This window comes from Agelaius tricolor, unplaced genomic scaffold, assembly GCF_023055355.1.
Source record: "Agelaius tricolor isolate 1412-34295 unplaced genomic scaffold, bAgeTri1.0.p SCAF_116, whole genome shotgun sequence".
NCBI classification, from domain to species: domain Eukaryota; kingdom Metazoa; phylum Chordata; class Aves; order Passeriformes; family Icteridae; genus Agelaius; species Agelaius tricolor.
In genome coordinates, this window is record NW_027269376.1 from 63,372 (window position 1) to 90,937 (window position 27,566).

Genomic DNA, 27,566 nt, shown 5'->3' on the forward strand with positions numbered 1-27,566 from the left:
AATGAGGGAAAATTGGGGAGAAAATGAGGGAAAAATTGGGGGGAAAACAGGGAAAATTGGGGGAAAATGGGGGGGGAAAGGGAAAATTCGGGGAAATATTGAAAATTAGGGAGAAAATGGGGGAAAATTTGGGGGAAAACAGGAATTTGGGGAAAAATTGGGAAAAATATTGAAAATTAAGGAAATTGGGGAGAAAGTGAGGGAAAATTAAGGGGGAAAACAGGGAAAAATGGGGGGAAATGGGAAAAGTATTGAAAATGAGGGAAAATCAGGGGGAAAAACCATGAATTTGGGGAAAATATTGAAAATGAGGAAAAATTGGGGAGAAAAACAGGAAATTGGGGGAAAATTGGGAAAAAAGATTGAAAATGAGGGAAAATTGGGGGAAAAAATGGGAAAAATTGGGAAAATTGGGAGAAAATGGGGGGAAAATATGGAAAATGAGGGAAAATTGGGGGGGAAATAGGGAAAATTGGGGAAAAATATTGAAAATTAGGGAAAATTGGGGAGAAAATGGGGAAAAATTGGGAAAAAATGGGGGAAAATATGGAAAATAAGGGGAAATTAGGGAGAAAATCAGGGAAAATTGGGGGGAAAACCAGGAATTTGGGGGAAAATGGGGAAAAATTTGAAAATTAGGGAAAATTGGGGAGAAAATCAGGAAAAATTGGGGGAAAATGGGGGGGAAAGGGAAAATTGGGGAAAATATTGAAAATGAGGGAAAAAAACAGTGAAAAATTGGGGGGAAAACAGGAATTTGGGGAAAAATGGGAAAATATTGAAAATGAGGGAAAATTGGGGAGAAAACCAGGGAAAATTGGGGGAAACAGGGAAAATTGGGAGGGAAAAAAAAAGGGGAAACTGGGGAAAAACCAGGAAAAACTGGGGGAAAACCCAGGAAGAATTGGGGCAAAAAAACCCCATTGAAAATTGGGGAAAAAACAGGAAAAATTGGGGAAAAACCAGGAAAAAATGGGGGGAAAACCCAGGAAAAATTGGGGGCAAAAAATCCCATTGAAAATTGGGGAAAACCCAGGAAAAATTAGGGGAAACCCAGGAAAAATTGGGGAAAATGTTGGGGGAAACCCAGGAAAAATTGGGGGCAAAAAACCCCAATGAAAATTGGGGGGGAAAAATGGAAATTTGAGGAAAACCAGGAGAAAATATGGGGGAAAAATGAAAAATTGGGGAATACTGGGAATTACTGGGGTGGGGAGGTGGGAATTAATGGGAATTACTGGGAATTATTGGGATAGTGGGAATTACTGGGATAGTGGGAATTATTGGGATAATGGGAATTATTGGGAATTATTGGTCTGGGATAATGGGAATTATTGGGAATTAATGGGATACCGGGAATTATTGGGATAATGAGAATTACTGGGAATTATGGGATACTGGGAATTACTGGGAATTATTGGGATAATGGGAATTGGGATAATGGGAATTGCTGGTCTGGGATAATGGGAATTATTGGCATAATGGGAATTACTGGGAAAATGGGAATTACTGGGAATTATTGGTCTGGGATAATGGGAATTATTGAGATAATGGGAATTACTGGGATAATGGGAATTATTGGGAATTACTGGGATAATGGGAATTATTGGGAATTACTGGGAATTATTGGTCTGGGATAATGGGAATTATTGAGATAATGGGAATTATTGGGATAATGGGAATTATTGGGAATTACTGGGATAATGGGAATTACTGGTCTGGGAAAATGGGAATGATCCCAAACTGGGATTTGGGGATGCTCCCATCCCAAACTGGGATAACGGGAATGATCCCATCCCAAACTGGGATAATGGGAATGCTCCCATCCCAAACTGGGATTTGGGGATGATCCCAAACTGGGATAATGGGAATGCTCCCATCCCAAACTGGGATTTGGGGATGCTCCCATCCCAAACTGGGATAATGGGAATGATCCCATCCCAAACTGGGATAATGGGAATGATCCCATCCCAAACTGGGATTTGGGGATGCTCCCATCCCATCCCATCCCACACAATTCCAGTCTCATCCTCCCGGCTTTTCCCAGGATCCCAAATCCCTTTTCTGGGATCCCAAATCCCATCTTTTCCCGGCATCCCAGCTCCCTCCTCTTGGGATCCTAAATCCCATTTTCCCCCGCACCTGAGCTCCATCATCCCAGGATCCCAATCCCAATTTCTGGGATCCAAATCCCAATTTCTGGGATCCAAATCCCTTCTTTCCTTGGCATCCAGGTTCCCTTTTCCCAGGATCCAAAGTCGGTTTTGGGATCCTAAATCCCTTTGTTCCCAGGACTCCAGGTCCGTCTTCCCAGGATCCAAAATCCCATTTTTTCCTTGGGCTCCAAAGTCCCTTTTTATGGGATCCAAATTCCTTTTTCCATGGGATCCAAAGTTCCATTTTTTGGGATCCTAAATCCCTTTGTTCCCAGGACTCCAGGTCCGTCTTCCCAGGATCCAGAATCCTTTGTTCCTTGGGCTCCAAAGTCCCTTTGTTTTGGGATCCAAAATCCCTTTTTCCCTTGCATCCAGCACCCCTTCCTTTGGGATCCAAATCCCTTTTTTTGGGATCCTAAATCCCTTTGTTCCCAGGACTCCAGGTCCATCTTCCCAGGATCCAGAAATTCCATTTTTTGGGATCCAAATTCCTTCTTTTCCCAGGGATCCAGGGTCCCCTTTCCCAGAATCTGGGGTCACTTCTCCAGGGCTCCAAAGTCCCTTTGTTTGGGATCCTAAATCCCTTCTTTTCCTGGGATCCAGCGCCCCTTCCTTTGGGATCCAAATCCCATTTTGTGGGATCCTAAATCCCTTTGTTCCCAGGACTCCAGGTCCATTTTCCCAGGATCCAAACTCCTTTTTCTTGGGATCCAGCGTCTTTTTTTTTTGAGATCCAAACTCCTTTGTTCCTTGGGCTCCACAGTCCCTTTGTTTGGGATCCTAAATCCCTTTTCCCCCGTTTCCACCGTACCTTCTCTTCCTGGGATCCAAAATCCTTTTCTTCAGGATCCATTCTCCCTCTTCTCGGGATCCTAAATCCCTTTGTTCCCTGGACTCCAGGTCCATTTTCCCAGGATCCAAAATCCGTTTTCCTTGGGCTCCAAAGTCCCTTTTTTTGGGATCCAAATCCCATTTTTTGGGATCCAAATCCCGTTTTCCCCTGGACTCCAGGTCCGTCTTCCCAGGCTCCAAAATCCTTTGTTCCTTGGGCTCCAAAGTCCCTTTGTTTGGGATCCTAAATCCCCTTTTTCCCTGGACTCCAGGTCCATCTTCCCAGGATCCAAATCCCATTTTTCGGGATCCTAAATCCCATTTTCCCCGGGCTCGAAAGTCCCTTCTTTTGGGCTCCAAAGTCCCTTTTCGTGGGATCCTAAATCCCTTTGTTCCCAGGACTCCAGGTCCGTCTTCCCAGGATCCAAAATCCTTTTTCCCAGGCTCCAAAATCCCTTTGTTCCTTGGGCTCCAAAGTCCCTTTTTTTTGGGATCCACATCCCATTTTTTGGGATCCTAAATCCCTTCTTTTCCCGGGCTCCAAAGTCCCTTTTTCTGGGATGCACCATCCCTCTTCTCGGGATCCTAAATCCCATTTTCCCCAGGACTCCAGGTCCGTCTTCCCAGGATCCAAAATCCTTTTTTTCCTTGGCCTCCAAATCCCGTTTTTCCCAGGGATCCAGCGCCCATTCCTTTGGGATCCAAACCCCATTTTTAGGGCTCCAAAGTCCCTTTTTTTTGGGATCCTAAATCCCTTTGTTCCCAGGACTCCAGGTCCGTCTTCCCAGGATCCAAAATCCTTTTTCTTGGGCTCCAAATCCCATTTTTCGGGATCCTAAATCCCATTTTCCCCGGGCTCCAAAGTCCCTTTGTTTGGGATCCTAAATCCCTTTGTTCCCAGGACTCCAGGTCCTTTTCCTCCTGGGATCCAAGCTCCGTCTTCCCAGGATCCAAAATCCTTTGTTCCTTGGGCTCCAAAGTCCCTTTCTCTGGGATCCAAATCCCATTTTTCTGGGATCCATTGTCCCTCTTCTCGGGATCCTAAATCCCATTTTCCCCAGGACTCCAGGTCCATTTTCCCAGGATCCAAAATCCTTTTTTTCCTTGGGCTCCAAATCCCATTTTTCGGGATCCAAAAATCCCAATTTTCCCAGGACCTGAGGTCCTTCTTCCCAGAATCCAAATCCCATTTTCCTGGGATCCAAATCCCATTTTCCTGGGATCAAAATTCCCATTTTCCTGGGATCCAAATCCCATTTTCCTGGGATTAAAATTCCCATTTTCCTGGGATCCAAATCCCATTTTCCTGGGATTAAAATTCCCATTTTCCTGGGATAAAATCCCATTTTTCTGGGATGCAAATTCCCATTTTTCAGGATCCAAATTCCCATTTTTCCCAGGACCCAGAGGCACAGGCACCGTTTTTCCATTTTTTTCCCATTTTTTCCCATTTTTTTCCCATTTTTCCCCGTTTTTTTCCCATTTTTTTCCCATTTTTTTCCCATTTTTCCCAACTTTTCCCAGCCCGGGTTGACCCCAAGCGTTCGGGATCAGGGAGGGAATTTTGGGATCCTGGAGCTTCTCCGGCCGGAATTCCCGGGATCCTCTGGAGGCGCCGCCGCGGCCGATCCTGCCCGGAACGTTCCGGAAAAGCCCCGAATTCCCGGCCCTGCCCCAGCTCTGCCCTTCCCAGGGGGAAAAATCCAAAATTTGGGGAATTTCGGGGAATTCTGGGGGGGTTTGGAGTCCTGGGATTGGGATTTGGGGCTGGAGCTGCCCCAAAATTCCCAAAAATTCCCAAAATTCAAAAAACTCCTGGATGGCTCCAGGGGGGGATTTTTGCTTTAATGCTGAGGAGATGAAAGAAAGAAAAGCCCAAAAATTTAGGAAAAAATTCCCTAAAAAATCGGGAAAAAATTCCCCAAAATTGGGAAAAAAACCTCAAAAAATCGGGAAAAATTCCCCCCAAAAATTGGGAAAAAATTCCAAAAAAATTGGGAAAAATTCCCCCCAAAGTCAGGAAAAATTTCCCTTAAAACTGGGAAAAAATCCCCCAAAATTGGGAAAAATTCCCTTAAAAATTGGGAAAAAGATCCCCCAAAAATTGGGAAAAAATCCCCCACAAAAAATCAGGAAAAATTTCCCTTAAAATTGGAAAAAAAAAATCCCCCAAAATTGGGAAAAATTCCCTTAAAAATTGGGAAAAAATTCCCCTAAAAATTGGGAAAAAATTCCACAAAAATTGGGAAAAATTCCCCCCAAAGTCAGGAAAATTTTCCCTTAAAACTGGGAAAAAAATCCCCCAAAATTGGGAAAAAATTCCCCCCAAAAAAACTCAGAAAAAAATTCCCTTAAAACTGGGAAAAAATCCTCAAAAAATTGGGGAAAAATTCCCCCCCAAAATTGGAAAAAATTCCTCAAAAATTGGGAAAAAATTCCCCCCAAAATTGGGAAAAATATCCCCAAAAAATTGGGAAAAATTCCCCAAAAAATGGGAAAAAATCCCCCAAAAATTGGGAAAAATTCCCCCCAAAAATCAGGAAAATTTTCCCTTAAAACTGGGAAAAAATCCTTAAAAAATTGGGAAAAATTTTCCCCCAAAAATTGGAAAAAATTCCTCAAAAAATTGGGAAAAAATCCTCAAAAAATCGGGGAAAATTCCCCTCAAAAAATCGGGAAAAAAATTCCCCAAAAATCGGGAAAAATTCCCAAAAAATTGGGAAAAAAATCCCCAAAAATTGGGAAAAAAATCACAAAAAAGTGGGAAAAATTTCCCCCCAAAATTGGGAAAACATCCTCAAAAAATTGGGTAAAATTCCCCAAAACATTGGGAAAAAAAATCCTCAAAAAATCGGGAAAAATTCCCCTAAAAATTGGGAAAAATTCCCAAAAAAAAACCAGGGAAAAAAAATCCCAAAAAATTGGGAAAAATTCCCCCAAAATTGGGAAAAAATTCCCAAAAAAAGCCCAAAAGTGGCGAAACCACTGGAAAAAGGAGGAAAAAAAGGAGAAAAAAACGGGAAAAATTCAGGAATTTTGGGATTGGGCACCTGGGGATGGAACAAAAACCACAAAAAATGGGGAAAACTGGGGAGGGTGAGGATTTTGGGGGAATTTTGGGGAAATTTTGGGGGATTTTGGGGCAATTTTTTTTATTTTTGGGAGCTTTTTCGGGGAATTTTTGTGGGGTTTTTTCGGGAATTTTTGGGGGATTTTTGTGGAATTTTTGGGGCGATTTTTCTGGAATTTTGGTGGGTTTTTTGTGGATTTTTTGTGGAATGTTTGGGCGGATTTTTGTGGAATTTTTGGGGGATTTTTGCTGGATTTTTTTGGGTTTTTGTGGAATTTTGCCGGATTTTTTTTTTGGTTTTTTGTGGAATTTTTGTGGAATTTTTGGAGAGATTTTTGCCGGATTTTTTTGGTTTTTTGTGGATTTTTTGGGGGATTTTTGTGCAATTTTTGGGGAGATTTTTGGGGGATTTTGGGGGGATTTTTGCCAGATTTTTTTGGGGTTTTGTGGAATTTTTGTGGAATTTTTGCCGGATTTTTTTGGTTTTTTGTGCAATTTTTGAGCAATTTTTGGGGAGATTTTTGCCGGATTTTTTTGATTTTTCGTGCAATTTTTGGGGAGATTTTTGCCGGATTTTTTTTGTTTTTTGTGGAATTTTTGTGGAATTTTTGGGAGATTTTCGTGCAATTTTTGCCGGATGTTTTTTGGTTTTTTGTGGAATTTTTTGTGGGATTTTTGTGCAATTTTTGTGTAATTTCTGGGGAGATTTTTGGGGGATTTTTGCTGGATTTTTTTGGTTTTCTGTGGAATTTTTTGGGGGATTTTTGTGCAATTTTTGGGGAGATTTTGGGGGGATTTTTGCCGGATTTTTTGGGGTTTTTGTGGAATTTCTGTGGAATTTTTGGGGGATTTTTGTGCAATTGTTGTGGCATTTTTGTGCAATTTTTGCCGGATTTTTTTGGTTTTTGGTGCAATTTCTGTGGAATTTTGTGTGGAATTTTTGTGCAATTTTTGGGGAGATTTTTGCCGGATTTTTTTTGGTTTTTGGTGCAATTTTGGGGAGATTTTTGGGGGGATTTTTGCCGTATTTTTTGGGGTTTTTGTGGAATTTCTGTGGAATTTTGGGGGGATTTTTGTGCAATTTTTGTGCAATTTTTGGGGGAATTTTTGTGGATTTTTTTGCCGGATTTTTGCCATATTTTTGGGGGGTTTTGTGCAATTTTTGCCGGATTTTTTTTGGTTTTTGGTGCAATTTCTGTGGAATTTTGTGTGGTATTTTTGTGCAATTTTTGGGGAGATTTTTGGGGGGATTTTTGCCGGATTTTTTTTGGTTTTTGTGGAATTTTTGTGGAATTTTTTCTGGGATTTTTGTGCAATTTTTGTGTAATTTTTGGGGAGATTTTTTTGGGTTTTTCGTGCAATTTTTGCAGGATTTTTTGGTCTTGTGTGGAATTTTTGTGGAGATTTTTGGGGGATTTTTGCCGGATTTTTGATGGATTTTTTTGGGTTTTTGTGCAATTTTTGCCGGATTTTTTTGGTTTTTTGTGGAATTTTTTGGGGGGTTTTTGTGCAATTTTTGGGGAGATTTTTGGGGGATTTTGTGGAGATTTTTGGGGGATTTTTGTGCAATTTTCGTGGATTTTTTGCTGGATTTTTTTGGTTTTTCGTGCAACTTTTGCCGGATTTTTTTGGTTTTTGGTGCAATTTTTGCCGGATTTTTTTGGTTTTTTGTGGCATTTTTGTGCAATTTTTGCCGGATTTTTTTGTTTTTTGGTGCAATTTCTGTGGAATTTGTTGTGGTATTTCTGTGGAATTTGGTGTGGAATTTCTGTGGAATTTGGTGTGGAATTTCTGTGGAATTTGTTGTGGTATTTTTGTGCAATTTTTGGGGAGATTTTGGGGGGATTTTTGCCGGACTTTTTTTGGTTTTTGTGCAATTTTCGTGCAAGTTTTGCCGGATTTTTTTGGTTTTGGTGCAATTTCTGTGGAATTTTGTGTGCAATTTTTGTGCAATTTTTGTGGAATTTTTGCCGGATTTTTTTGGTTTCTTGGGGGATTTTTTGCCGGATTTTTGCCGTAGTTTTTGTGGGGGTTTTGTGGAATTTTTGTGCAATTTTTGTGGAATTTTCGTGGAATTTTTGGGGAATTTTTGGGGGAATTTTTGGGGGATTTTTCCCAGATTTTTTTGGGGGTTTTTTGTTGAATTTTTGAGGGATTTTTTGTGGAATTTTTGCTGGTTTTTTTTTTTTTTTGGAATTTTTTTGTGCAATTTTTGGGGGATTTTCATGCAATTTTTGGGGAGATTTTTGTGGAATTTTTGCCGGATTTTTTTGGTTTTTCGTGGAATTTTTGGGGGGATTTTTGTGCAATTTTTGTGCAATTTTTGCCGGATTTTTTTGGTTTTTTGGTGCAATTTCTGTGGAATTTGTTGTGGTATTTCTGTGGAATTTGGTGTGGTATTTTTGGGGAGATTTTTGCCGGATTTTTTGTGTGTTTTTTGTGCAATTTTCGTGCAATTTCTGTGGAATTTGGTGTGGTATTTTTGTGCAATTTTCGGGGGATTTTTTCCGGATTTTTTGTTTTTTTGGTGCAATTTCTGTGGAATTTGGTGTGGAATTTCTGTGGAATTTGTTGTGGTATTTTTGTGCAATTTTTGGGGAGATTTTTGGGGGATTTTTGCCGGATTTTTTTGGTTTTTTGTGGCATTTTTGTGCAATTTTTGCCGGATTTTTTTGGTTTTTGGTGCAATTTCTGTGGAATTTGTTGTGCAATTTCTGTGGAATTTGTTGTGGTATTTTTGGGGAGATTTTTGCCGGATTTTTTGTGGGTTTTTTGTGCAATTTCTGTGGAATTTGTTGTGGAATTTCTGTGGAATTTGTTGTGGAATTTCTGTGGAATTTGTTGTGGTATTTCTGTGGAATTTGGTGTGGTATTTTTGTGCAATTTTCGGGGGATTTTTGCCGGATTTTTTTGGTTTTTTGGTGCAATTTCTGTGGAATTTGTTGTGTTATTTTTGGCCCCACTCCCGGGCCTGCAGAATTCCCGGAGTGGATCCCATTCCCAATCCCAGGGGTACCTGCAGGTACTTGTCCAGCATTGCCACGATGTGTTTGTTGTTCAGGACGCTCTTGGCCACGTGCAGGCTCGTCTTCCTGAACTGCTCCGCTGCCAGCTGCGAACACGGAAAGGACGGAATTCCAGGAATTCCAGGGGGGGTGGGGGAATCCGGGAATTCCAGAGGGGTTGGAGGGGAAAATGATGGAATTCTGGGAGTTTCAGGGGTGTTTGAGGGGGAAATCCCGGAATTCCAGAGGGGTTGGAGGGAATAATGGGGTTAACCAGGAATTCCAGGGGGTGGGGGGAAAAATCCAGGAATTCCAGAGGGGTGGGGGGAGAGCTCGGAATTCCAGAGGGGTTGGAGGGGAAAATCCTGGAGTTCCAGAGGGGTTTGGAGGGGAAAATCCAGGAATTCCAGAGGGGTTGGAGGGAATAATGGGGTTAACCAGGAATTCCAGGGGGTGGGGGGAAAATCCCGGAATTCCATAGGGGTTAGAGGGGAAAATCCAGGAATTCCAGTTGTTTTTGAGGGGAAAATCCAGGAATTCCAGAGGGGTTGGAGGGGAAATCCAGGAATTCCAGAGGGGTTGGGGGAAATCCAGGAATTCCAGAGGGGTTGGAGGGGAAAATCCCGGAATTCCAGTTGTTTTTGAGGGGAGAATCCTGGAATTCCAGAGGGGTTGGAGGGGAAAATCCAGGAATTCCAGAGGGGTTTGGGAAAAAATCCCAGAATTCTGGGAGTTCCAGAGGGGTTTGAAGGAAAAGCCCGGAATGCTGGGAATTCCAGGGGGGTTTGAGGGGAAAATGATGGAATTCTGGGAGTTCCAGGGGCTTTGAGGGGAAAATCCTGGAATTCCAAGGGGTTTGAAGGGAAATCCTGGAATTCTGGGAGTTCCAAGGGGTTGGAGGGGAAATCCCGGAATTCCAGGGGGTTGGAGGGGGAAAAGCCCAGAATGCCGGGAATTCCAGAGGGGTTTGAGGGGAAAATCCCCAAATTCTGCAGGGATTTGGGGAAAAATCCTGGAATTCCAGAGTGTTTGAGGGGAAAAATCCTGGAATTCTGGGAATTCCACAGGGGTTGAGGGGAAAAATCCCAGAATTCTGCAGGGATTTGGGGAAAAACCTCAGTCTAACCCTGAGTTGAGCCCGGCCTAACCCCGGTGTCTCACCCTGCGGCTGTGGTTGTGCTAAATCTGATATAAATCTGGGATAATTCTGACATAAACCCATCCAAACCCATCCTAACCCCGAGTTAAGCCTGTCCTAACCCCGGTTTCTCACCCTGCGGCTGCGGTTGTGCTCAGCCGATCTCAGGTGTCTCTGGAGCAGGTTTCCCTGGGCGGGTATCAGCCTAACCCTGAGTTAAACCCATCCTAACCCCAAGTTAAGCCCAGCCTAACCCCAAGTTAAGCTCAGACTCTCACCCTGCGGCTGCGGTTGTGCTCGGCTGATCTCAGGTGTCTCTGGAGCAGGTTTCCCTGGGCTGGGATCAGCCTAACCCTGAGTTAAACCCATCCTAACCCCGAGTTAAGCCCAGCCTAACCCCAGTCTCTCACCCTGCGGCTGCGGTTGTGTTCAGCTGATCTCAGGTGTCTCTGGAGCAGGTTTCCCTGGGCAGGTATCAGCCTAACCCTGAGTTAAACCCAGCCTAACCCCGAGTTAAGCCCATCCTAACCCCGAGTTAAGCTCAGTCTCTCACCCTGCGGCTGCGGTTGTGCTCAGCTGATCTCAGGTGTCTCTGGAGCAGGTTTCCCTGGGCAGGGATCAGCCTAACCCTGAGTTAAACCCATCCTAACCCTGAGTTAACCCTGAGTTAAACCCATCCTAACCCCAAGTTAAGCCTGGTCTAACCCCATATGCTCACCCTGCGGCTGCGGTTGTGCTCGGCTGATCTCAGGTGTCTCTGGAGCAGGTTTCCCTGGGCAGGGATCAGCCTAACCCTGAGTTAAACCTGAGTTAAGCCTGGTCTAAGGTGAAGTTAAGCCCAGCCTAACCCCGGTTTCTCACCCTGCGGCTGCGGTTGTGCTCGGCTGATCTCAGGTGTCTCTGGAGCAGGTTTCCCTGGGCTGGGATCAGCCTAACCCTGAGTTAAACCCATCCTAACCCCAAGTTAAGCCCAGCCTAACCCCGGTTTCTCACCCTGCGGCTGCGGTTGTGCTCAGCCGATCTCAGGTGTCTCTGGAGCAGGTTTTCCCTGGGCTGGGATCAGCATGTCGCACGCCAGGCAATGCGCGGCCTCGATGCGCTTGAAGAAATGCTCCTGACCGATGCCTGAGAACGGAAATGCCACAGAAAGTGAGAAATTCCAACCCGGAAATGTTCCCCAAAAAATGCCCAAAATTTCCCTGAAAATTCCAAAAAAATTCCCTAAATTTCCCCCACAAAATTCCCAGGAAGTTCCCCAAAAATTCCCAGAAAAATTCCAGAAAGTTCCCAAAAAAATTCCAAAAAATTTCCCAGAAAGCTCCCAAAACTTCCCTGAAAATTTCCAAGTATTTCCCAAAATTTCCCCACAAATTTCCCAGAAAGTTCCAAACTTCCCTGAAAATTCCAAAATTTCCCAAATTATTTCCCAAAACCTCCCTGAAAATTCCCAAATTTCCCCAAAAATTCCCAGAAAGTTCCCAAAAATTTTTCCCAAAACCTCCCAGAAAGTTCCCCAAAAGTTCCCTGATAATTCCCCAAAACTTCCCAGAAAGTTCCCAAAACTTATCGGAAAAATTCCACCCCAAAAAGTTCCCAAAAGTTTCCTAAAATTTCCCCACAAAATTCCCAGGAAGTTCCCAAAAAATTCCCAGAAAATTCCCAAAAAAGTCCCCAAATGTTCCCAAAACATTTCCCAAAATTTCCCCCAAATTTCCCAGAAAGTTCCCAAAAATTTTCCCCAAAACCTCCCAGGAGGTTCCCCAAACGTTCCCTGAAAATTCCCCAAAAATTCCCTGAAAAGTTCCCAAAATTTCCCCCAAAATTCCCAGAAAGTTCCGAAAAAATCCCCAAAACTTCCCCCAAAATTCCCCAAACATTCCAAAGAAATTCCCAAAAATTCTCCCAAAAATTCCCCCCGAAAGTTGCCCAAAAAATTCCAAAAATTCCAAAAAGTTCCCCCAAAAATTCCTCAAAAAATTCCCCAAAAATTCCCCAAAATTCCTAAAAAATTCCCCCCAAAATTCCTAAAAGAATTTTAAAAAATGCCCCAAAATTCCTAAAAAATCCCTAAAAATTCCTAAAAAAATCCCTAAAAAAATTCCCCAAAAATTCCAAAAAGTTCCTCCAAAAATTCCTCCAAAATTAAAAAAAAATCAGCAAAAAATTCCTAAAAAAATCCCTAAAAATTCCCAAAAAATCCCTAAAAAATCCCAAAAGATCCCAACAACTTTCCCCAAAAATTTCAAAAAAAAAAATCCCAAAAATTCCCCCAAAATTCCCAAAATTCCCAAATTTCCCCACCCTTGAAGGGGTCGGCCCTGGGTTTGTTCCCCTCCTTCTCCGTCAGCTCCTGGCGGCGCCGCTCGATTTTCCTGTTCCTGTTCACGATGTACTCCTGGAAAACAGGGAAAAATGGGAATAAAAATGGGAATTCTGGGAATAAAACATGGAAAAATGGGAATAAAACAGGGAAAAATGGGAAAAATATGGACAAAAACATGGAAAAATGGGAATAAAACATGGAAAATGGGAATTCTGGGGACAAAAATGGGGATAAAACCTCGATTTTCCTGTTCCTGTTCACGATGTACTCCTGGAAAAACAGGGAAAAATGGGAATAAAAATGGGAATAAAACAGGGAAAAACTGGAAAAATGGGAATAAAACATGGAAAAATGGGAATAAAACAGGGAAAAATGGGAATAAAACAGGGAAAAATGGGGATAAAAATGGGAAAAATTGGAGAAATTGGGATAAAAATGGGGATAAAACCTCGATTTTCCTGTTCCTGTTCACGATGTACTCCTGGAAAACAGGGAAAAATGGGAATAAAACAGGGAAAAATGGGAATAAAACATGGGAAAATGGGAATAAAACATGGGAAAATGGGAATTCTGGGGAGAAACATGGGAAAAATGGGAATAAAAATGGAGAAAATGGGAAAAATGGGGATAAAACCTCGATTTTCCTGTTCCTGTTCACAATGTATTCCTGGAAGAACATGGAATAAAAATGGGGATAAAACTGGGAAAAAATCCTGAAAAATAATGGAAAAAACCCGAAAAAATTGAAAAGAAATTCCCAAAAAATTCACGAAAATTTCAGATTTCCACCTAAAAATGCCCCAAAAAATCCCAGGAAAAATCCTGAAAAATCCTGAGAAATAATGAAAAAAACGAGCAAAAAATTGGAAAAATTGGAAATTTCACCAAAAAATTCCCTAAAAAACTCCAAAAAATTCTAAAAAAATGCCCAAAATTCCCAAATATTTAACTCAGAAAAATGCCTAAAAAATCCTGGAAAATAATGGAAAAAAAAAACCAAAAAAAAAAATCCCAAAAAATTCATTAAAAATTCAAATTTTCACCTAAAAACTCCCTAAAAACCTCCAAAAATATCTGAAAAAATCCCCAAAAATTCCTAAATATTTAACTCAGAAAAATCCCTAAAAATCCTGGAAAAAACCCTAAAAAATTCAAAAATATTCACAAAAAATTCAAATTTTCACTGAAAAACTCCCGAAAAATCTCTAAAAAATTCTGAAAAAATCCCAAAAAATTCCCAAATATTTAACTTGGGAAAATCCCTTAAAAATCCCGAAAAATAGAGGGAAAAAACCCTAAAAAATTCAAAATAAATCCGAAAAAAATCACAAAAAATCAGAAAAAAATCGTAAAAAATCCAAATTTTCACCTAAAAACTCGCTGTAAAAAATGCCCAAACCTCTGGAATTTCTGTGAATTCCCAAATTCCATGAAAATTCGGGAATTCTGGCCCCACCTGGAGGAACTGGACGGTCCTGTCGGGCAGTTTGGTGCCGATGGAGCGCAGGGTGTCCCGGTGGGAGGGAAACAGCCCCAAAAAATGGGAATTTCCACCCAAAAATGGCCCCAAAAATCCCAGGAAAAATCCGGAAAATCCCAGAAAAATCCTGAAAAAATGGGGAAAAAAAAACTCCAAAAAAAACCTGAGAAATAATGAAAAAAAATGGGTGAAAAATGGGAATTTTCACCTAAAAATTCCCTAAAAAACTGCGAAAAAATTCTGAAAAAATCCCCAAAAGTTTCTAAATATTTAACTCGGAAAAATCCCTAAAAAAATCCTGAAAAATAAGGGAAAAAACCCTAAAAAATTCAAAAAAATTCACAAAAAATTCAAATTTTCACTGAAAAACTCCCGAAAAATCTCTAAAAAATTCTGAAAAAATCCCCAAAAATTCCCAAATATTTAACTTGGGAAAATCCCTTAAAAATCCCGAAAAATAGAGGGAAAAAACCCTAAAAAATTCAAAATAAATCCGAAAAAAATCACAAAAAATCAGAAAAAAATCGTAAAAAATCCAAATTTTCGCCTAGAAACTCGCTGTAAAAAATGCCCAGAACTCCGGAATTTTCCCCAATTCCCAAATTCCATGGAAATTCGGGAATTCTGGCCCCACCTGGAGGAACTGGACGGTCCTGTCGGGCAGTTTGGTGCCGATGTAGCGCAGGGTGTCCCGGTGGAATTTGCTCTGCAGGTGCCGCTGCAGCTCCTCCTCGTCCAGGCTGCGGAACTTGCACACGGAGCAGGCAAACTGGATCCTGGAAAAAATAATGGGAAAATGATGGGAAAAATGGGAAAAAATAATGGGAATAATGGGGGAAATAATGGGGAAATTGTGGGAAAAATAATGGGAATAATGGGGGAAATAATGGGAAAAATAACGGGAATAATGGGGGAATAATGGGGGAAATAACGGGAATAATAATGGGAACTTGCACACGGAGCAGGCAAACTGGATCCTGGAAAAAATAATGGGAAAATTATGGAAATAATGGGAAAAAATAATGGGAATAATGGGAAAAAATAATGGGAATAATCGGGGAAATAATGGGGAAATTGTGGGAAAAATAATGGGAATAATGGGGGAATAATGGGAACTTGCACACGGAGCAGGCGAACTGGATCCTGGAAATAATGGGAAAAATGATGGGAATAATGGGAAAAAATAATGGGGAAATAATGGGGAAATAATGGGAAAAATAACGGGAATAATCGGGAAATAATGGGGAAATTGTGGGAAAAATAACAGGAAAAATGGGGGAAATAATGGGGGAAATAATGGGAATAATAATGGGAACTTGCACACGGAGCAGGCAAACTGGATCCTGGAAATAATGGGAAATTAATGGGAAATTATGGGAAAAAATAATGGAAAAATGGGAAAAAATAATGGGAATAATGGGGGAAATAATGGGAAAAATGTATGGAAAAATGTATGGAAAAATGGGAAAAAATAGTGGGAATAATGGGGGAAATAATGGGAATAAGCGGGGAAATAATGGGAATAATAATGGGAACTTGCACACGGAGCAGGCAAACTGGATCCTAAAAATAATGGGAAAAATAATGGGAAATTATGGGAAAAAATAATGGAAAAATGGGAAAAAATAATGGGAATAATGGGGGAAATAATGGGAAAAATGTATGGAAAAATGGGAAAAAATAGTGGGAATAATGGGGGAAATAATGGGGGAAATAATGGGAAAAATAACGGGAATAATGGGGGAATAAGCGGGGAAATAATGGGAATAATAATGGGAACTTGCACACGGAGCAGGCAAACTGGATCCTAAAAATAATGGGAAATTAATGGGAAATTATGGGAAAAAATAATGGAAAAATGGGAAAAAATAATGGGAATAATGGGGGAAATAATGGGAAAAATAATGGGAATAATCGGGGAAATAATGGGGAAATAATGGGGGAAATATTGGGAACTTGCACACGGAGCAGGCAAACTGGATCCTGGAAAAAATGGGAAAATGTATGGAAAAATGGGAAAAAATAATGGGAAAAATGGGGGAAATAATGGGGGAAGTTATGGGGGAATAATGGGAAAAATAACAGGAAAAATAGGGGAAATAATGGGGGAAATAATGGGAATAATAATGGGAACTTGCACACGGAGCAGGCAAACTGGATCCTGGAAAAAATAATGGGAAAAAATTATGGAAAAATGTATGGAAAAATGGGAAAAATAATGGGAATAATGGGGGAAATAATGGGGGAAATAATGGGGGAAATAATGGGGGAAATAATGGGGGAAATAATGGGGGAAATATTGGGAACTTGCACACGGAGCAGGCAAACTGGATCCTGGAAAAAATGGGAAAATGATGGGAAAAATGTATGGAAAAATGGGAAAAAATAATGGGAAAAATAATGGGAATAATGGGGGAAATAATGGGAATAATGGGGGAAATAACGGGAATAATAATGGGAACTTGCACACGGAGCAGGCAAACTGGATCCTAAAAATAATGGGAAATTAATGGGAAATTATGGGAAAAAATAATGGAAAAATGGGAAAAAATAATGGGAATAATGGGGGAAATAATGGGAAAAATAATGGGAATAATGGGGGAAATAATGGGAAAAATAATGGGAATAATCGGGGAAATAATGGGGAAATAATGGGGGAAATATTGGGAACTTGCACACGGAGCAGGCAAACTGGATCCTGGAAAAAATGGGAAAAATGATGGGAAAAATGGGAAAAAATAATGGGAATAATGGGGGAAATAATGGGGGAATTGTGGGAAAAATAATGGGAATAATGGGGGAAATAATGGGAAAAATAACGGGAATAATGGGGGAATAATGGGGGAAATAATGGGAATAATAATGGGAACTTGCACACGGAGCAGGCAAACTGGATCCTAAAAATAATGGGAAATTAATGGGAAATTATGGGGAAAAATAATGGAAAAATGGGAAAAAATAATGGGAATAATGGGGGAAATAATGGGAAAAATGTATGGAAAAATGGGAAAAAATAGTGGGAATAATGGGGGAAATAATGGGAATAATGGGGGAAATAATGGGAATAATGGGGGAAATAATGGGGGAAGTTATGGGGGAATAATGGGAAAAATAACAGGAAAAATAGGGGAAATAATGGGGGAAATAATGGGAATAATAATGGGAACTTGCACACGGAGCAGGCAAACTGGATCCTGGAAAAAATGGGAAAAATGATGGGAAAAATGGGAAAAAATAATGGGAATAATGGGGGAAATAATGGGAAAAATAATGGGAAAAATAACGGGAATAATGGGGGAAATAATGGGGAAATTGTGGGAAAAATAATGGGAATAATGGGGGAAATAATGGGAAAAATAACGGGAATAATGGGGGAATAATGGGGGAAATAACGGGAATAATAATGGGAACTTGCACACGGAGCAGGCAAACTGGATCCTAAAAATAATGGGAAATTAATGGGAAATTATGGGAAAAAATAATGGAAAAATGGGAAAAAATAATGGGAATAATGGGGGAAATAATGGGAAAAATGTATGGAAAAATGTATGGAAAAATGGGAAAAAATAGTGGGAATAATGGGGGAAATAATGGGAATAATGGGGGAAATAATGGGAATAAGCGGGGAAATAATGGGAATAATAATGGGAACTTGCACACGGAGCAGGCAAACTGGATCCTGGAAATAATGGGGGAAAATTATGGGAAAAATAATGGAAAAATGGGAAAAAATAGTGGGAATAATGGGGGAAATTATGGGAAAAAAAACGGGAATAATGGGGGAAATAATGGGGGAAATAATGGGAATAATGAGGGAAATTATGGGGGAAATAATGGGGGAAATAACAGGAAAAATAATGGGAATAATGGGGGAAAAAATGGGGAAATTATGGGAATAATAATGGGAATAATGGGGGAAATAATGGGAACTTGCACACGGAGCAGGCAAACTGGATCCTGGAAATAATGGGGGAAATTATGGGGAAAATAACACGGAAAATGGGAAAAAATAGTGGGAATAATGGGGAAATAATGGGGGAATAATGGGGAAAATTCCCCCCAGAATTCCCAGAAAAACTCCCCAAAATTCCCCCAAAGTCCCCAGAAAAACTCCCCAAAAAATCCCCAAATTTTCCAGAAAAACTCCCCCAAATTCCCCCAAAAATCCCAGAAAAACTCCCCAAAAATTCAAAAAAATTCCTGAATTTCCCCCAAAATCCCCGAATTTTCCCCAAAATTCCCCAAAATTCCCCAATTTCCCCACCTGTCCATGGCCCTGTCCCTCATGCGGTCCCTCCTCCGCTGCTTCTCCCGTTTCTTCTTCACCTCCTCATCCTCGTCCTCCTCGGAGCCTGGGGAAATTGGGAATTCTCAGCCAAATCCCAAAAATCCCAAATCCCAAAAGTCCCAAAATCCAAAAAAAATCCCCAAAATCCAAAAAAAATCCCCAAAAATAAAAAAAAATCCCCAAAAAAGCACCAAAAATCCCAAAAACTCCAAAAATCCCCAAACGCCCAAAAATCCCAAAATCCCCAAAAATCCCAAAATCCCAAAAATCCCAAACCCCAAAAAATCCCAAAAGCAGCAAAAGTCCCAAAAATCCCAAAAGCACCAAAAATCCCAAACCCACCAAAAAATCCCCAAATCCCCCAAAATCCCCAAAAATCCCAAAACCCCCAAATTTCCCCAAATTCCCCCAAATTTCCCAAATTCCCCCGAATTCCCCAAATTTCCCCACATTTTCCAGGTGCTTTTCCCACCTTTTTCCATGTTTTTCCCACGTTTTTTTCCATGTTTTTCCCACCTTTTTTCCAGGTTTTTCCAGCTTTTTCTCCCTGGATTTTTCCCACATTTTCCCCTGTTTTTTCCCGCCCTTTTCTCTGATTTTCCCACCCTTTTTCTCTGCTTTTCCTTTTCTTCCCCATTTTTTTCCCAGATTTCCATTTTCCCTCATTTTTCCAGTGTTTCCCCCACCTTTTTCCATTTTTCCACATTTTCCATGTTTTTCCTGCTGTTTTTCCCCCATTTTCTTTTTCCCTGATTTTCCCATGGATTTCCCCATTTTTTTCCCCATTTTCTCCCTGATTTTCCCCCATTTTCTCCCTGATTTTTCCTATTTTATTCCTCATTTTCTCCCTGATTTTTCCCCATTTTCTCCATGATTTTCCCTCTTTTTTCCCCATTTTCTCCCTGATTTTTCCCATTTTATTCCCCATTTTATTCCCCATTTTCTCCCTGATTTTTCCCATTTTATTCCCCATTTTCTCCCTGATTTTTCCTATTTTATTCCTCATTTTCTCCCTGATTTTTCCCCATTTTCTCCCTGATTTTTCCCCATTTTCTCCATGATTTTTCCCATTTCATTCCCTCACTTTTTCCCCAATTTTCCCCCCATTTTTCCCCCAATTTTCCCCCCATTTTTCCCCATTTTCCCCCCAATTTTCCCCCATTCCCATCAGCTTTTCCCTTCTTGGAATCTTTTAGGATCCACCCCCAAAAAATTCCTTAAAAACCCCAAAAAAATCCCAAAAATCCCAAAAAAAAGCTGGAAAAGGAGGAAAAAATCCCAAATTTCCCCAAATTTTGGGCTGGGAATTGGCATTTTCAGCAATTCCCACCCCAAAACCTGGAAAACCCCGGGGATTTTGGGGATTTTTTGGGATTTTTGGGGATTTTTTTGGGATTTTTTGGGGATTTTTTCCCTTCCCAACCAGAAATTCCCAAAAAAAGCTGGAAAATGCCCAAATCCTGGGAAATTTCCCTCGAGCAGCTCCAGAATTCCAAGAATTCTCCTGGCAAAGGAACCTGGGCCCTCCTGGGGAGGCGAATCCGGGAGCTCCTGGAAGAAAAAAGGGAAAAATTTGATTGGAATCCAAATTTTGGGGAATTTGGGGAATTTTGGGTTCAGTTTTTGGGGGGATTTTGGGAAAATTTGGGATTTTCTGGAGGTTTTGGAGCTGAGGAGTTTGGGGAGCCCAGGCCTGCCCTGCTCAGCTTCTGCCAGGGGGGAATTGGGGCCAAATTTCCCCAAAAAATCCCAAAAATGCCGAAAAAAATCCCCAAAATTCAAAAAAAATAAATCCCAAAAATGCCTTAAAAATTCTGAAAAAATTCCCCCGAAAAAATCCCCAAAATTCCAAAAAAACCCCACCCAAAAATGCCTTAAAAAATCCCAAAAATTCTCCCCAAAATTCAAAAATAAAACCCCAAAAATGCCTAAAAAAATCCCTAAAATTCAAAAAAAAAAAACCCACCCAAAATCGCCTTAAAAAGTCCCAAAAAATCCCGAAAAAAATCCCCAAAATTCCAAAAAATAAATCCCAAAAATCCCTAAAAAAATCCCCCAAAAAAACAACTCAAAATCGCCTTAAAAAATCCTAAAAATTCCCCCCAAAAAATCCCCAAAATTAAAAAAAAAATCACAAAAATCCCTAAAAAAATCCCCAAAATTCCAAAAAAACCCAACCCAAAATCGCCTTAAAAAAATCCCAAAAATGCCTTAAAAATTCCTAAAAATTCCCCTGAAAAAAATCCCAAAAATGCCTTAAAAAATCCTAAAAATTGCCCCCAAAAAATCCTAAAAAATCCCCAAAATTCCTAAATTTCCTCCAAAAAAATCCCAAAAATCCCTAAAAAAATCCCCAAAATTACAAAAAAAAAACCAACCCAAAAATGCCTTAAAAAAATCCCAAAAATTCCCCCGAAAAAATCCCCAAAATTAAAAAAAAAATCCCAAAAATGCCTTAAAGAATCCTAAAAATTCCCCCTAAAAAAATCCCAAAAATCCCTAAAAAATCCCCAAAATTAAAAAAAAATTCCCCAAAATTCCCCCCAAAAAATCCTAAACAATCCCCAAAATTCAAAAAAAACCCCAAAACTCCTTAAAAAATCCCAAAAATTCCCAAAATTTCCCCTGAAAAATCCCAGAAACTCCTAAAAATTCATAAAATTAAAAAAAAAATTTCCCAAAAAATCCCAAATTTCTGATTCCACCTGGAAAAAAATCCCAAATCTGGGTGGAAAATCCCAAATTTTCCCATTCCCAGGTTTTGGTTTAGGGATGGGAAATGGCCCTGGGAATTCCAAAGGGAGAAAATTCCAACAAATTCGGGGGTTTGGGATTTTTTGGCGATTTTTTGGGCATTTTTGGGGGGATTTTTTTGGGTTTTTTTTTTTAATTTTTGGGGGATTTTTTGGGAATTTTGAGGGGATTTTTTGGGATTTTTTTGGGGATTTTTTTGGGGATTCTTTTGGATTTTTTTGGAATTTTGGGGGGATTTTTTGGGAAATTTTTGGGATTTTTGGGGGATTTTTTGGGGATTTTTTTTTTTTATTTTTTTGGGATTTTTGGGGGATTTTTTGGGGGATTTTTTTTTATTTTTTTGGGATTTTGGGGGGATTTTTTGGGGATTTTTTGGGGATTTTTGGGGGATTTTTTTGGGATTTTTTTTTATTTTGGGGAGAATTTTTTGGGGATTTTTTGGGGGGATTTTTTGGGGATTTTTTAGGATTTTTTGGGGATTTTTTTGCGGGGGATTTTCACGGGATTTTTGGGGGGGGGTTGGATTTTTTTTTGATTTTTTGGGGGGATTTTTTTGGGATTTTTTGGGATTTTTTGGGATTTTTGGGGGGATTTTTTTGGGGATTTTTTTTTAATTTTTTGGGGGATTTTTTTGGGAATTTCGGGATTTTCCAAGGGTGGAAATGGCTCAGGAGTTGCTGCAGGGCTCAGAAATTCCGGGATTTTCTGGGATTTTCCGGAATTTTCCGGGATTTTTTGGGATTTTGGGAATTGCTGGAACACTTACACCTTTGTCTGCCTCATCCAGGGATTTGTCCTCTCCTTCCCCTTCATCTCCTGAGGAAAAATGGGAAAATTCAGGGGGAAATTCCATGGAAAAAGGGGAAAAAAAAAGGGGAAAATTCCAGGGAAATTCCAGGGGAAAAACAGGGGGGAAATCCAGGGGAAAAGGGGGAAAAATTCCAGGGGAAAAGGGGAAATTCCAGGGGAATTTCTGGGAAAAGGGGGAAATTCAAGGAATTGGGAAAAAAGGGGAAATTTCATGGGAAAAAAGGGGAAAATTCCAAGGGAAAAGGGAAAATTCCAGGGAAATTCCAGGGAAATTTCATGGGAAAAAATTCCAGGAAAAATGGGAAATTCTGGGGGAATTCCAGGGAAAATTCCAGGGAAAAGGGGAAATTCCAGGAATTGGGAAAAATGGGGGAAAAATTCTGGGGGAAATGGGGGAAATTCCAGGGAAATTCCAGGGAAATTCCAGGGAAATTCCAGGGAAAAACAGGGGGGAATTCCAGGGAAAAAGGGGGAAAAATCCAGGGGAAAGGGGGAATTTCCAGGAATTGGGAAAAAAGGGGAAATTTTATGGGAAAAGGGGGAAAAATTCCAGGGAAAAAGGGGGAAATTTCAGGGAAATTCCAGGGAAAACCAGGGGGGAATTCCAAGGAAAATTCCAGGGAAAAAGGGGGAAATTTCAGGGAAAAAAGGGAAAATCCAGGGAAATTCCAGGGGAAAAGCTGGAAATTCAGGAAAAAGGGTGGAAATTTAGGGAAAAAAGGACAAAATTTTCAGGAAAAGGTGGAAATTGAGGAAAGAAAGGGCAAAATTCCCAGGGAAAAGCTGGAAATTGAGGAAAAAAGGACAAAATTCCCAGGAAACAGAGCCAGAAATGGAGGAAAAAAGGGTGGAAATTCAGGAATCAAGGTCAGAAATGGAGGAATAAAGGTCAGAAATTCAGGAATCAAGGCTGGAGATTCAGGAATAGAGGTCAGAAATGGAGGAATAAAGGCTGGAAATTCCCAGGAAAAGCTGGAAATGGAGGAATCAAGGCTGGAAATTCAGGAATAAAGGGCAGAGATGGAGGAATAAAGGGCAGAAATAGAGGAATCAAGGCTGGAAATGGAGGGATAAAGGCTGGAAATTCAGGAGTAAAGGCCGGAAATTCAGGAATCAAGGCCGGAAATTCAGGAATAAAGATCAGAAATTCAGGAATCAAGGTCAGAAATTCAGGAATCAAGGTCAGAAATTCAGGAATCAAGGTCAGAAATTGAGGAATAAAGGTCAGAAATGGAGGAATCAAGGTCAGAAATTCAGGAATAAAGGTCGGAAATTGAGGAATCAAGGTCAGAAATTCAGGAATAAAGGTCGGAAATTGAGGAATCAAGGTCAGAAATTGAGGAATAAAGGGCAGAAATGGAGGAATGGAGGCTGGAGATTCAGGAATAAAGGGCAGAAATTCAGGAATCAAGGTCAGAAATTGAGGAATCAAGGTCAGAAATTCAGGAATAAAGGGTGGAAATTCAGGAATAAAGGGCAGAAATGGAGGAATAAAGATCAGAAATTCAGGAATAGAGGTCAGAAATTCAGGAAAAGGTCAGAAACGGAGGAATAAAGATCAGAAATTCAGGAATCAAGGTCAGAAATTCAGGAATAGAGGCTGGAAATTGAGGAATAAAGATCAGAAATTCAGGAATCAAGGCTGGAAATTCCCATAATCCCCGTACCGTGCTCGCAGTCGCTGTCGCTCTGGGGCTGTTTGGGCTCCTCATTCCCGGTTTCATTCCCGGTTTCATTCCCATCATTCCTGGGCTCATTCCCATCATTCCCAGGGTCATTCCCGTTGTCATTCCCAGTTTCATTCCCATCATTCCCGTTGTCATTCCCGGTTTCATTCCCGTTGTTCCCATTCCCGTCGTTCCCCGAGCGTTTCCGTTTGCGAGGCCCCTCGGGCTCCCAGCGCCCCCCGGAGCGAGCGCGGAGCCCCCGGCGGCGACCCTGGGACAGGAACAGAGGGAAATGATGGGGGAAAATGGGGATAAAATGGGGGAAATGATGGGGATAAAATGGGGAAAAAATGGGGATAAAAGGGGGAGAAAATGGGGAAAATATGGGGGAAAAATGGGGATAAAATGGGGAAAATATGGGGGAAAAATGGGGATAAAATGGGGAAATGATGGGGATAAAATGGGGAAAAAATGGGGATAAAAGGGGGGGAAAATGGGGAAAATATGGGGGAAAAATGGGGATAAAATGGGGAAAATATGGGGGAAAAATGGGGATAAAATGGGGAAATTATGGGGATAAAAGAGGCAGAAATGGGGAAAAAATGGGGGAAAATATGGGGGAAAATGTGGGGATAAAATGGAGAAATTAGGGGGAAAATTATGGGGGAAATTATGGGGGAAAATGGGGAAATTATGGGGGAAATGATGGGGGAAATGATGGGGGAAATGATGGGGGAAATGGGGCAGAAATGGGGAAAAATGGGGGAAAATATGGGGGAAAATGTGGGGATAAAATGGAGAAATTAGGGGGGAAATTATGGGGGAAATTATGGGGAAAAATGGGGAAATGATGGGGGAAATGATGGGGGAAATGATGGGGAAATGATGGGGGAAAATGGGGCAGAAATGGGGAAAAATGGGGGAAATTATGGGGGAATTATGGGGGAAATGGGGATAAAATGGGGAAATTATGGGGGGAAATGGGGGGAAATGGGGGAGAAATGGGGATAAATGGGGGAAATATGGGGAAATGGGGGAAATAGGGGAAAATGGGGAAATTATGGGGGAAATTATGGGGATAAATGGGGAAAAATATGGGGGAAATTATGGGGGAAATTATGGGGGAAATGGGGATAAGGGGGGGAAATATGGGAAATTATGGGAGAAATGGGGGAAATGGGGGAAAATGGGGGAAATGGGGATAAAATGGGGGGAAATGGGGATAAAATGGGGATAAATGGGGGAAATATGGGAAAATGGGGGAAAATGGGGGAAATTATGGGGGAAATAGGGGAAAATGGGGAAATTATGGGGGAAATTATGGAGAAAATGGGGAAAATGGGGGGGAAATGGGGAAAAAATGGGGGAAATGGGAATAAAATGGGGAAATTAGGGGGGAAATGGGGAAAAATGGGGGGAAATGGGGGAGAAATGGGGATAAATGGGGGAAATATGGGAAAATGGGGGAAAATGGGGAAATTATGGGAGAAATTATGGAGAAAATGGGGAAAATGGGGGGGGAAATGGGAAAAAAATGGGGGAAATGGGGGGAAATGGGGAAATTAGGGGGGAAATGGGGGAAAATGGGGCAAAAGTTGGGAAAATGGGGGAAAATGGTGAAAAAGTGGGAGAAGAGGCAGCACTCACCCCGTGCAGGCCGTTCCAGGGCAGGGCTCCCATCCTCTCCCTCCTCCTGAGGCCAAAGGGGCCTCGGCCCATGGGGGGCGCCCCCGGATCGCCGGGAAAATCGGGAAAATCGCCGGGAAAATCGGGAAAATCTCCGGGAAAATCTCCAGGGTAATCCCCAGGGTAATCCCCAGGGTACTCAGGGTACTCGGGGTAATCCCCAGGGTACTCAGGGTAATCCCCAGGGTACTCCAGGGCCTGGGAGAAGAGCGAGGGCAGGGCCCGGGGGCAGCCCCAGCGCGGGGAAGGGGCCGGGAACGGCTCCGGGAGGCGGCGGCCGCGGGGGGGGGCAGCGGGAACGGGGAGAGGCCAGGGCGGCCCGGGGGGGGCAGCGCGGGGAGGGGGCCCCAAAAGGGACCCGGTTTGGGGGGGGGGCTCCAAAGGGATCCCCATGGTCTGAGCCCCCCCGGAAGGGATCCCGGGAATCCCGCGAGGAGAAGGAGCCCAGGGAGTCGAAGCGGAAGGAGCTGGAAAAGAGAGAGAGAAAAATGGGATTAGAGATGGGAAAATGGGGGGAAAATTGGGATTGGAGATGGGAATGGGAGGTGGAAAATGGGGATAAATCAGGTAAGGGCTGGGATCCCTTCTTATCCTGGAGAAATGGGAGTAAAATTTGGATTAGAGCAAGAAAAATGGGAATAAAAACCAAGATTAGGGCTGGGAATGGGAGGATGGAAATTGGGGATAAAATCAGGATTAGAGCTGGAAATAAGAGGCTGAAGCCTGGGGATAAAATCGAGATTAGAGCTGGAAATATGGGATTGAAAAATGGGGATAAAAACCAAGATTAGGGCAAGAGAAATGCCCGGCCCAAGGGGGCTCCAAAGGGATCCCATGAGAGCCAAAGGGATCCCAGGGGAGCCAAAGGGATCCCAGGGGAGCCAAAGGGATCCCAGGGGAGCCAAAGGGATCCCCATGGTCTGAGCCCCCCCGGAAGGGATCCCGGGAATCCCGCGAGGAGAAGGAGCCCAAGGAGTTGGAGCGGAAGGAGCTGGAAAAGAGAGAGAGAAATGAGATTAGAGATGGGAAAATGGGGGGAAAATTGGGATTGGAGATGGGAATGGGAGGCTGAAAAATGGGAGTAAAATCAGGATTAGAGCCGGAGATGGGAGGCTGCAAACTGGGGACAAAATCGAGATTAGAGCTGGGAATGGGAGGTTGAAAATCAGGGATAAAATTGGGATTAGGGCTGGGATCCCTTCTTATCCTGGAGAAATGGGAATAAAATTGGGATTAGAGCAAGAAAAATGGGAATAAAAACCAAGATTAGGGCTGGGAATGGGAGGATGGAAATTGGGGATAAAATCAGGATTAGAGCCGGAAATAAGAGGCTGAAACCTGGGGATAAAATCGAGATTAGAGCTGGAAATATGGGATTGAAAAACGGGGATAAAAACCAAGATTAGGGCAAGAGAAATGCCCGGCCCAAGGGGGCTCCAAAGGGATCCCATGAGAGCCAAAGGGATCCCTATGGGGGGGGGAGCCAAAGGGGTCCCGGGGGGAGCCAAAGGGGGCCCGGTTTGGGGGGGGGGCCCCAAAGGGATCCTCTCGATCCAAACCCCCCCGGAAGGGATCCCGGGAATCCCGCGAGGAGAAGGAGCCCAAGGAGTCGAAGCGGAAGGAGCTGGAAAAGAGAGAGAGAAAATCAAGATTAGGGGTGGGAATGGGAGGGTGGAAATTGGGGATAAATCAGGTAAGGGCTGGGATCCCTTCTTATCCTGGAGAAATGGGAGTAAAATTTGGATTAGAGCAAGAAAAATGGGAATAAAAACCAAGATTAGGGCTGGGAATGGGAGGGTGGAAATTGGGGATAAAATCAGGATTGGAGCCGGAAATAAGAGGCTGAAACCTGGGGATAAAATCGAGATTAGAGCTGGAAATATGGGATTGAAAAATGGGGATAAAAACCAAGATTAGGGCTGGGAATGGGGGGGTTGAAAATTGGGGGTAAAATCAGGATTAGGGCAAGAAAAATGCCCGGCCCAAGGGGGCTCCAAAGGGATCCCAGGAGAGCCAAAGGGATCCCCATGATCTGAACCCCCCCGGAAGGGATCCCGGGAATCCCGCGAGGAGAAGGAGCCCAGGGAGTCGAAGCGGAAGGAGCTGGAAAAGAGAGAGAGAAAATCAAGATTAGGGGTGGAAAAATGGGGGGAAAATTGGGATTGGAGCTGGAAATATGGGGTTGAAAAATGGGGATAAAAACCATTGAAAACTGGGGATAAAATCAGGATTAGAGATGAGAATGGGAGGCTGCAAACTGGAGATAAAATTGAGATTAGAGCTGGAAATAGGAGGTTGAAAAATGGGGGTAAAATCAGGATTAGAGCCGGAAATAAGAGGCTGAAACCTGAGGACAAA

At 42.0% G+C, this 27,566-nt stretch overlaps 1 protein-coding gene across 1 annotated transcript in view; it reads right to left on the reverse strand.

Moving 5' to 3' along the window:
- AKAP8 (A-kinase anchoring protein 8) overlaps positions 1-27,566 on the reverse strand; it is a 35,115-nt gene that overhangs the window by 1,314 nt on the left and 6,235 nt on the right. The window contains exons 5-14 of the mRNA XM_071419692.1: positions 26,567-26,832; positions 25,170-25,675; positions 23,523-23,793; positions 21,814-21,861; positions 18,268-18,355; positions 14,638-14,779; positions 12,502-12,595; positions 11,265-11,325; positions 11,062-11,131; positions 9,074-9,169 (exon numbers count right to left, since the gene is read on the reverse strand). Of these exons, the coding sequence (XP_071275793.1) occupies positions 9,074-9,169; positions 11,062-11,131; positions 11,265-11,325; positions 12,502-12,595; positions 14,638-14,779; positions 18,268-18,355; positions 21,814-21,861; positions 23,523-23,793; positions 25,170-25,675; positions 26,567-26,832 (1,642 nt within the window). The remainder of the gene's footprint in view (positions 1-9,073; positions 9,170-11,061; positions 11,132-11,264; positions 11,326-12,501; positions 12,596-14,637; positions 14,780-18,267; positions 18,356-21,813; positions 21,862-23,522; positions 23,794-25,169; positions 25,676-26,566; positions 26,833-27,566) is intronic.